Source organism: Parasteatoda tepidariorum, chromosome 7 (assembly GCF_043381705.1).
Source record: "Parasteatoda tepidariorum isolate YZ-2023 chromosome 7, CAS_Ptep_4.0, whole genome shotgun sequence".
Lineage (NCBI taxonomy): Eukaryota > Metazoa > Arthropoda > Arachnida > Araneae > Theridiidae > Parasteatoda > Parasteatoda tepidariorum.
In genome coordinates this window covers 25,497,889-25,509,610 of record NC_092210.1, presented here as the reverse complement: position 1 = coordinate 25,509,610, position 11,722 = coordinate 25,497,889, and the positions used below count along the sequence as shown (strand labels likewise).

The 11,722-nt window shown below is 28.1% G+C and overlaps 1 protein-coding gene across 1 annotated transcript; it reads left to right on the top strand.

Annotated features, from left to right (window-relative positions):
- The first annotated feature begins 4,192 nt into the window (after positions 1–4,192).
- On the top strand, positions 4,193–11,492 carry LOC107449099 (estradiol 17-beta-dehydrogenase 2). The gene is made up of 5 exons (XM_043054542.2): positions 4,193–4,214; positions 6,339–6,551; positions 8,242–8,424; positions 8,567–8,702; positions 11,384–11,492. Exons 1-5 carry the CDS (start codon positions 4,193–4,195, stop codon positions 11,490–11,492), a joined length of 663 nt encoding a protein of 220 aa, XP_042910476.2.
- Positions 11,493–11,722: the final 230 nt, after the last annotated feature.

The window sequence follows — 11,722 nt, the reverse complement described above, 5'->3', positions numbered from 1 at the left end:
TTGATCTTTGTAGCCGAGTTTAGTTCTCTATATAACTTTTCCATCTGAGTTGAAGTACTCATCATTACCAGCTTCAATGCATACATTTTAAACCAAATTCCATTTGACATTTACTAAAAATTAGTTTCGTATTGAAATATGAATTCTCAGTACTGTCTTATAGTGTTAGAGCACTTCCCTGGCGTGATTTTAGCTTTGCGTACGTTTTTTTACATTGCTCCTCATTTTTTAACAGACCTCACAGCTTGTGTTGTTACCTTAGCAACGACTGCGCTGGTAGGGTGGTTTACTTTTCAATTTACAAGAAAAAAATGGTTAAATGATCGAGTTCTATCTGATGGAAAAGCCGTCTTAATCACAGGCTAGTATATTCATTTTTTTTATTAACGATGCTTTTCGAAGCTCTTTCGCCAGGGAAAATAAAAAAGCTCAATTTAAGTGACTTACACTTAAAATTATAGTTGCCTTAGAACGGACAAATAACTGAAATATTTTTAAAGTTATTAAACTTTTTTAAAAATCACCAATTTGGTGACATTTTTTTATGTTGAATCGATCCCTTATTCACATTTGTTTGCAAATTTTTAGTATCCAGATTAGACAGCATTAGAGTAAGTTTCTCTCTTTTGATTTTCTCAAAACTGTATCCCTTCTCGATATTAACTGCCAGAATAAACATAGAGGACGCTGGCTAAAGATAGGCTAATTTGACCAGACTGTCATGAGTATAACAGAGTTATGAAAATAGTTATCAGTAATGAAAATACCATATCAGCAAATATAAGCCATATCAGCATAATTTCATGCGACTATAGTGCCTCCTTAAAACAACATTAACATCTCAGTACGCTGTTTTTTAATTGCTAACCATTACTATTTACAAAATACCACACAGTTTTTATGCTTTTCATGCTTTTCTTTTTCCGTGTACAATTTGCATGGTGCGCAAAAAAGTTGAATTACTTTGAATGACATTTGATCAAACAAATCGATCTTCCCCTTCTAAGACTCAATCTTAATCAGTAGTTATCAATTTTCTTCGGCTACGTTTTCCAAAATAAACAATTTTCTTCCGTCGGAACAACGACTTTTTAATTAAGTTTATTAAGGTAATTGTGAAAGTTATTTATCTATAAAAGCTTTTTTTTAAGAATTCAATTAGAGGCATATAGATTTTTAATTGTTTTAATACTAATAATCTTATATGATGCTTAATGTCAAACAACTGAATTGACAGGCATTTTGCTATATATAGTCTAGTTATGAAATTGTTTTTTGTGCATATACATAAGCTGAAAATTATTAAAATAAGACTAATTATGGTTTATTTGAAATGAAAACTTGAAAGAACAACTATAAACGTTTAAAATTTGTTATTTGTTATTAGGAAAAGATATTTCTTTATTAAAGATACTAGTTATTTTATTTTGATTTTAAAAGCGTAATGGGAAATACTATAATATTTCATAAATATTTGTTCTTTTCATAATTTTTTCAATATATTCTTTAAGAAAAAATATTATATTTTCTTTTAAAACTTTTTTGGTATTTTATTTGGAATTTTTTGGGAACTGTTCGTTTAAATTTTGCCTTTTGACGCAGAAAATGACATTCTTTAAAATTATGTAAAAATTTTTATATCGTACAATTGAAAAATCTTCGAGTATTAATAAATAAAAGTAAAGAATTAAAGGAATTATAAACAAGTATTTTTCTGTTTTGGAAGTATTTTAATATAATCGAATTTTATAATTGTATGCAAAAAATAATTTTCATTAAGCTAAAATGTTCATGGGATAAGGGAAAATACGCAGAAAGTGAAATTGGTTAAAGGGGTTCAAACTTTCAACCGTTTTCTGACCAAATTATTAGGACCAAATTTCCCAGATTTCGGCGACTCCCTATATTTTAATGGTCGAAATTCATAATTAAATAAGGTATGTTTACACAGTGACAGCATGCTTTTTTGTGTCTGATTTCTTTACTTAAAACCTCGTCTGCCCTAACTAATTAGCATACTTGAGGTCAATTCTTTGAACTATTACGATGAGTCCTAGTAAATGAAAAATAGATCATTCGATCAAAATTTATTCATGGTGATTATTTTTTCCACCAGCCATTGAGGATTAAACCTTTGTCATAGATAAGGTAACACAGTTCGTTAACTACTCAATCATAGTGACTTAAATTTGATAATTTAAAACAGCATTATTTTTATTTTTATTATTTTAAAACTCTAGGTGCTTAGAAATTTTTCGTATTTAAAAAATAAATTTGTTTGGTTTTTTTTTCTCTTTTTTGTTGTTAAGCAGGCTTGTGTGTTAGATAAAACGAAAGTGTTATAAGTCTTTGTCAATTAGAAGAACAGGTAACACAATTTATAGAAGGAAAATGAAAAAAACGCAATTTCCAAATCCATTTATAAAAAGAAAATTTAAATTTCAAAATCCTGGATTTTCTTGCACTCATAAAATTTGTATTGAATCGCTACACCAGCTTATGAAATTATTAATTTAATAATTATTTAATTCAATATAATTTATTTAATAAATTATTATTAATAGGAGATGTTCTGTGTGGTTCTTCAATTTAAAAATTAAAAAAACCTGTATATTATGAAAACTAATTATTTAATAAATAATTAATTAGTTTACAAATGTGAAGTCGAAGAATGAAATAATAATAAACTAAAATAAACAGAAATAATAATAAACTAAAATAAACACTTCATTCACATTTTTATTTTTGCCTCTTTCTTTCTCAGATCAGAAATTAAACTTCTTTAATTGTTTTACATTATTTTTTCTGTTTCAGTTCATCTCCTTCTATCTAATATTTTATAGAAGTCTACAAAACCCTGAGGAATAGCTGATAAACAGAGTTATTGAAAGATATACTCCACTGTGCTTATAAAAAATATTTATTGAATATTTAGTGTACAGTGCGAAATAAATGGACATCCCTGAAAAGCTTTTGATCGAACGATTGGATCTTCACGAAGGTTACCTCAAATATGCTAATTAATAAATACAGGTGATATTGAAAATTATCAAATCAGACACAAGAAAGTTCTTTTTCTGAATAAACATACCTTTTTTCGATGAATTCTGATTTCTAAGGGGTAACGGCAATCTGCGAAATATGATCTCAATAATTTGAACTGTAAAAAGTGTTGACCTTTTAAGGTTAATTTTACTTTTTAAATATTTCGCCGTATCTCGAGAATTTTTTCAGCAAATTAAAAAAATTTTGCATACATTTATAAAGTTAAAATTTGTATTGTATCGCTACACCAGCTTACGAAATTATTATTTTAATAATAATTTTGATTAAATATTGTTAATTTAATAATTTAATTACTATTAATAGGAGATTTTTCGGGTTGTTTTCAACTGTGGAAATAGACAAAAATTTGTTTATCTATGGAAACTATTTATTTAATAAATCCTTAAAAAATTTATAAATATGAAGTAGGGGAACGAATTAATAATAAATTAAAATAAACATGTAATTCATATTTTGACTTTTGCTTCTTTCTTTCTCGGATCAGAAATAACTTTTTCTTAAATTTTTTTAAATTTTTTTCTGTTTCAGTTCATCCCCAATTCCCTTTTTAATTGGAATAAATGAAATCCGTTATTAATTATATGATATAAAGTTTTTTTTTTCAAATAAAAATGCCAATTTTGGACATTTGTGATGTTAACCCTTTGTCACAGAATTTTTATGAAACTTATTTTTCATACTTTTTTCTTATTATTACGCGTTTATTTAGATCAAATTAAGTGAAAAATATTATATTTGGCACATTAATAATTTTTGGTTAAAAACACAACATGAAATATCGGTCTCTCGTTCTACGTTAAACGTAAAAAACATTCAAACACGGCTTAATCCCGAGCAATAATTTTTCAAATTTACTCTTATTCACGGTTATTTAGATCTAAAAAAAAACAGTGATTCATCTTTGACATTACTTTAATTTAAATAATCAATTTCTGATTGATTTTTGAGCATGAATGAAGAAACAAAAATTTGAAACTACTTTGTTTTGATTTTATATTTTAGTACAAGTATCATTCCGATAATCTAACAGATTTTTTTAATAACTATAGACTGTTTTTCAAAATAAAAAATACCAAATTATTTTTTTGCTTGAAGTCAGAAAAAATGGCAACCCATCTGCGTCAAAATGTCAGCTGAGCTGAGACAATGTAAGTATTATTGTATTGTAAGTATTAAGCATTGTGAGAATGCCAATAAAAGCATTATTAAATAGCACCTGGATGTCTACGAATAAAAATACGAGTAAGAAGTTTAAAGAGGATGGTTATTTGATAATATCTTTGGTTAATGGAATATAGACAATTACACAGAAATTTTTTTAGAAAAGCAGCTAAATGTTCTGATTTTTAAAATGGCCAAAAATGCAACGCTCGAAACGGCTATCTTTTAACAAAAAAAAATAATTAAAGTAAATACTTTAAACTTATTTATCCATCTTTAGAATAATTTCTTCAATTAATTAAGAATTTTCTGATATTTTATTACACAAAAAATGCTATTTTCTCACGCATGAAATATAAAAAGCATTGTCCAAATTTCATAACGTGCTTAATTGCCGTATGTTCATGGTTTAAGGTAATCTGATGTCCAAAAATTCAATAAAAAGAAGCCAGTATTAATTTCATTTAACTCATTTTAAGCCTAGCAACAAAATTTCTTTAAATATTGTATATTTTTACTGAAATTTGTGTTACATTCATAAAGACACAAAAATAGTTTCGTGTACGAAAAATAATACTCAAATAAAATGGGTGCGTATATTGCACTATTTACCAATGAAGCACCATTGATTTATTTATAATCAAATTATTTATGATCATTTTATTAATTTTTTTATTTACAGTTCTCGAAACTTCATTCCATCATAAAAACATATGATCCATCTCAAGTGAAATAATTAGAAATTTTCAAAAAGTCGACTTTGTTAATAACCGTTTCAAATTTTTAAAAAAACTAGCGCATTTTGGACATTTATCCATAGAAAATGTTTAATCCAATTGGAATACAAATATTTTATAGAAGTTTTTAGAACCCTTAAAAATAGCGGAAAAATAAAATTATTGAAAAATGTACGTCAAAGTGCTTATAAAAAAATATTTATTGAAATGGCGCGTTGATGAACATTTTGCCGCAAATGGGTTAAATGGAAAAGAACATTGCATCAATAGTGAATATTTTACATACAGTGCGGAAAAATGGATCTCCCTGAATAACTTCTGATCTAATGATTCTATCTTCGCGATCAAGGATTCAATCGTATTGGTTCGAGAAGGTGAGCTCAAATATGGTATTTAATTAATACAGACGATATTTTAAATTACCAAATCAGACACAAAAACGTTCTCTCTTTGAATAAACATATCTTTTTTCGATGAATTTGGATTTCGGACTTTCAACAAACAGAAAGTAGCCGCAATCTTTGAAATATGATCCCAGTGATTTAAGTGATCCAAAGTTTGGACACTTTAATGTTAATTTTATTTTTCAAGTATTTCGCAATATCTCGAGAAATTTTTTCAACAAATTGAAACACTTTTGCCCGCATTTATAAAGTTTGATTATTCAAAAATAACCCCAAGCAAAAATTTATTTCTAATAAATACTTATTATTTTATTTAAAAATAGTTGAAAAACTTCTGAATTGTAGAGTATGCAATTTTTTACAGTCATATCAAATTATTGGTGACTGAGCTTGCCATTTTCAACCAATAGCATTTACGATGCTCAAGCTAAGGCTCAAGAGGTGGGTGATGACATAATACAGGAAGTAGTACAGCAGGTAATGAAGTATTGGAATGATTCTCTGATTTAACAATTTTGAGCAATTTTGGGACTTTTGGTCGCTTACTGTTTCGATGATAGGAATTAGCATCCCAGATAATATCATTTACGCAGTATGAACTTTTTCTTTATTATCAGCATGTATTTCCCATTGTTAAACTATACATTCATTTATTTATTTATTTGAACTCGCATTTCCAAAGATCAAATTGATCTTAGTATCAATGAAACTTAATTGCACTTATGAAACAATGAAAACTTTTCAACTAAAGAATGCGTATGTAACAGCAAAACAGTGAGAAAAAAAGCATAATTTTAAATTAAGAACCTGCGTTTATTTCCGCGTAAATTTTGGATGTTTTTAAGTGTGCATAATGTCGAATTATCTAAAACAAAATCGTTCTATAATGATTTTATAACTTAAGTGCAGTGGAACTTAAAGTGCTTCGATATACGCCTACGTTATTCCCTACTTTCGTTTTTTGTTTCAGGTTGTAATAGAGGAATCGGTCATGCCACAGCTATTCACCTCGATTCTCTGGATTATCACGTGTTTTCTAGTTGTCTATTTCCTACTGGACCAGGGGTTGAAGAATTAAAGAATAAATGTTCCTGTCGTTTGCAAGTTTTAGGAATGAATATCACAAAAGATGAAAGTGTTCAAGAGGCGTTAGAATTCATCAAAGAGAACCTTGGAACATCTCGTACAAAAACAGCAATGTTATAAAACCAGTGTGGCAACCGTTCTGTTGCACAATACAATGAAAATTATTATAACTATAGGGATTTTTTCCCCGAATTCAAGACATTTTATAGGAAATAATACTTTTAAAAGATATGACTTATTTTTAAAAGTTTTTTGCATACTTAATGCTGAAAACAATTTCTTTTAATTTATAAATATTCTCAATATTTGCACCAAAAGAAGATTTTTTAATAGTGCTAAAAATTATATTAAGATAAAATAAGAACCGAATAATTTCAAATACAACTATATAAAATCAAATTCTTCATGTAGACAAGAAAGAGTTTCGCCAAATGCTAAACCGATTAACCCTTTGACAAAAATTTGACGAACATATTTTTCAAATTTTTTTATTATTAATTTATGTCAATACAAGTGCAAAATATTTTATTTAGCATTTAAATAAAATATGGTTATGAAATACAGTAATAAACACCGCTGCCTTTTTATGCGTTACAGGTAAAATCTGCCAAGCACTGCTTACTTTAAATCACTATTTTTTTTTAATTTGTAATTATTTGCAGTTATTTAGATCTAAGATATTCATAATTGAAATTTCTTTAATTTATAAATTAAATTATTTATAAAATTTTTGAATATAGATTTGAAAAAACAGTTTATGTTCTGAACAGTGCCTCTTCTGTCCACTGTATTTCTGTTTCACCACTTATGCATATAGATTTAAACTGTTAATTTCTCAATCCATGATATCAACTGTTAGCCATGTTGATTCAGTTTTTGATTTCAATTTTTATGTCATTATTATTAAAGGGACCGGAAAATAATGTCGTTTCGGTGCATTTAATATTTGTTATCAAGATTTAATTTTTAATCAATAATGTATTCAGCCTCGTTAGTAAGAATCTTTCAATGCCGGATCGAAAATGAATCGAAATGGATCGAAAAACATTAATTGGTTTTAAGACTAACGAATATTTAATGAGCAGAAACATTACTTATCGGTCCCCTTAATATTATTTACGATTGTGCCTAAATATTCAAATTCATATGTACAAACTCATATTATATGTATTATACAAACATATACAAACTCATATCATATGTACAAACTCATATTTATTACTTGTCAGTGGTCGCATAGTTGTGATTAAATGTATTACACTGTGTTATTTAATTTTTTTTTATTTTCATTTAATAATTAATGCCTTTTTCATTTGTTTAGTATATATTTGCATTAATAAAATGAGTAAAATATATTGCTTCATAAGTATTCGTTTAAACATCTTCAAACCCAGCGTTTAATATATTGGACAAAGTTCGGAACGATTTTGTCTGTTACGTAATATTTCAAAATATTTTCTCTCTGTTTTTGTGCCTTTTCTAAATGATTTGTTGCATAAAAATACAATTAGATTTGCCTCCGTTCGTCGGAATTTTTTATTAGATGAAAAACTGCAAGTGAGGTACGAAATATGATTCAAATAACCTCTTTGGATATGGCATAAAAATATCTTGTCGAATCTATTTCGAGATCAAAATAAGAAAAAGTTCATTATAAAAATATTTACAGTATGCGGTATACAGTATGCGAAAATGATAAAATTAAAATTTATCGTAATTATATGTGATGATTTAAACTGACTTTGCCTCAAGATATTAAATTTCGGAGAAGTATTAATTTTTTTCAGAGTTATGGGCAGTTGTCAACAATGCAGGCATTCTTAAAGGATTCTCCATTGAAATAACTCCTATGCAAGATTTTCAAGACAATATAGAAGTTAATCTTTATGGTCATATAAGAATCACCAAAGCATTTTTGCCTTTACTGCGACAATCAAACGGAAGACTAGTTAACTTCACGAGTCTTATTGGTAAGTTAGTTCTGTATGTTAGAAAATAAAAATAAAAATGGGAAATTGAAAAAATCCGAATGGATATGAAGGTCGTAATACTTCATATATATTTTGGAAATATATATATATAATCTGTTTATATATACATCTTTTTACACAGGTAGAATGGTATTGTGCCATTGTGCCGTTGAATGGTATTGTGCCAAATTTGGTGCCGTAGGTTTCACACAGTGCTTGAGACAAGAAATGAATGTCTGGGGAGTTTCGGTTATATCTATTGAACCAGAGATTTATAAGTAAGAGAGCAAAAATGTTATGAATATTTTAATTAATTTATTTATTAGTTCCATAGTAATTATCTTTACACTTTTGTACGTAGTAACACTTAATTAAAATAAACAGGATTCTTAAAAAAATTTGCTAGCTTTTAAGTTAGTTTTTAAATTTGAAGGGAATAGATCCTGGTTTATTAAACAGAACGTAGTAATCTTCTTTTGCTTTTCTTCGATTTTTTTTTTTTAATTTTTGGTCATACAGCTAATTTTTGGTGATTTCTGCTGAAACATTTTAAATGTAACACTAACTAATAAAAAGTATCGTTTGAAATTCCTGTTTACAATATACCATAGTTAATAAATTCAATAATAAAATTGCTTGAAATGCACGGGCTGGACAATTTCAATCAGGCGTGCATGTTTACTCTTATCTATCCTACCGGTCAATAAATTTTCAAAAAGAGATAGTTTAAAATCCTGATTTAATGTTATACAAATTTTTCGCTAATTTGTCAAAAAAAAAGTCGTTATTCAGCGCAAAAGTGGTCAGAATAAAAAGAAAACTGATAACATTCGATAAAAACTAAATGTTATTGAATTTAAGTATATAAATAAAAATTTCTGAAACATAATTAAAAAATAACGGTTAAACTATTATGTTTACTGTGACTATGTTTACTATGACTTTTACTGTGTCAGGTGGCATTTATCGATTATAAATTTCGTGATTTTACGGAATAGCAGTACCATAAAGTATCCCTGCCATTTGAGAAAAACTTACATTTTCTGATTCATTAAATTGTTCTATGAAAAAAATTCCTTGTTTTTTCTTAAAATTCTTTATTTTTGTAACTCGATAATAAAATTATTTTATTTCGTATATTGCAATTTTAATTACTCCTAAATTTATTATTGTTAAGAATTTTACTTATTATTGATAACAATTCCTTTTACCTTGTAAAGACAAAAAACGCAAGAGAGCACTTTGGGTTTTTATAACTGCTGTTGTTTCAAGTTAAAGTATGATAACAAAACTGTAATTATAATGCATGAAAACTATATATATTCAACGTTATTTATGCGTAGTTTAGCAAAATATTAATATTTTGATTAATTTTTATTATTTTGTTGAATTGAGTGTAACTAAATACCTGTAACATTTCCGTATTTTAAATTTTCCATTATTTCTATAGGTATTAAATTTTGTAAAATTTGAATGCATAATTTTAATTTAAGACGTTTAAGTGAAAACATTTAAATTCTTAAAGAAAAAATTTTAAGTTCAACATTTTTCCTGCGTTACAGAATAACAATGAATGATGAAAAATAAATAAAAAGCGAAATAAGTAAATGACATCATTTTTGGACAAAAATTATGTATCACCGAAATCTGATTATGGAGAAAAATATTTTGAATCTTCTAAAAAATTTCAAAATATCTAGATCGTTTTTGCATCCATAGAGATTCGAATTGCAATTTGATGAAGTGGTCTCAGCGGAATTACTGGAAACTCGTGATCAAGTTTGGAGCTCCAGTCGAAATGTTTTTTTCTGCGTTTTTATTATCTAATTTTCTTTTTTTTTGTAACGATGGAATCTTCGATTTTTAATAAACATTTCGGCCACTTTTTCACTAGCGAAAGTGTCAAAATTTCATTTTACGCTCAACAATCTTGAAGTCGACTGACAATACAAGTTTCATATTTTTGTAAAGTTTTAAGACGATCAAAGTAACACTCCAGTAGAGAGAGACTTAACTTCTAACATGAGGCTTAAACGACCGGATGCGAAAATCAAAACAAAACAAAAAAGAATATTTTAAATATTCTATTTTTAAAATCAAAGGATCAGACTTTTCCGAAAACCGTACCGATTAACTAATGATTGAGCAATATTTTATTTATTTTTACCTACTGTCACAACTTATTTCTAGACCAAAACATGAGCCTGATTTTACTGAAAATTAGATTTTTCGTTTTTACTTCTCTCCCAAAAATTCATATTTCATTTCTTTAAAGTCACTTGTTCAATCAGGATCTACACTCCCCGTTTAGCAAGCATTTGCAGATTGTTCGTCCACCGTAAGAAGATGATTGTAAGAAAAAACATGGTATGAATCTATTAGTTAAAATGAGAGCTACTTTTAAAACGAAATCAAAAGATCAAAGAGGCAATGGTAGTATTAGAGAATGTTTCGTGCCAAAGATTACTCCGAAGGCCCAATAAATCTTCTCGTTGAAAGGAATTTTCCAAAGGTCAATTGTCTTCTTACGGTGGATGGATCGTAATTTAAAGATCACATTTTTAAATTTAACAAGCGATTTTAAATTTTTTAAATAAATCTAAAAAAGTTAATTTAGGAACTCACAGTGAGAAAATGTCGATTAAAATTGCGAATGCCATTGCCCTACTGCGCATGAGCGTCAGTATAATCTCTGTGTTATGCCTTGCTTATTAATGTAGTTTTCACATTTTACTTTCAGGAAAATAATTTTAATTATGTACAGTTTTACTAAGAATTTTTTAGAGTTCGAAGTTTGTGCAACCCAAAAGGGTAAATTATAATGTTTTTAAGCCAAATTTTTTATAGATTTTGATTTGTTTTGTTTCTCTCTTATACACTCTATAACAAAAAAATCGACGCACCAAGAAGCAATCATCCGATTGCTTTGAAATTTCGTATGCATGAATGTTTTGAACAGATATGGTTGGAATGGTGCCGACTGGGGACGTTTAGTCTTTAGCCACGAATCCCGCTTCCAACTGTGTTCTGACGATCATCGAAGACGTGTTTCGAGACGCACAGGGTAGAGGGGCCTGCCTTCACTATTGCACGCCACACCGGCCCTCAACAAGGCATTATGGTCTGGGGTGCCATTTCCTTTGACAGCTGGACCCCTTTGGTCGTCGTTAGAGGTACACTTACTGCACAGCGATACGTCGACGACATCCTAAGATCTGTTTTGCTACCGTTCCTTTTGCAGCGCCCTGGGCTGGTTTTTCAGCAGGACAATGCCAGACCACATACGGCACGTGTTGCT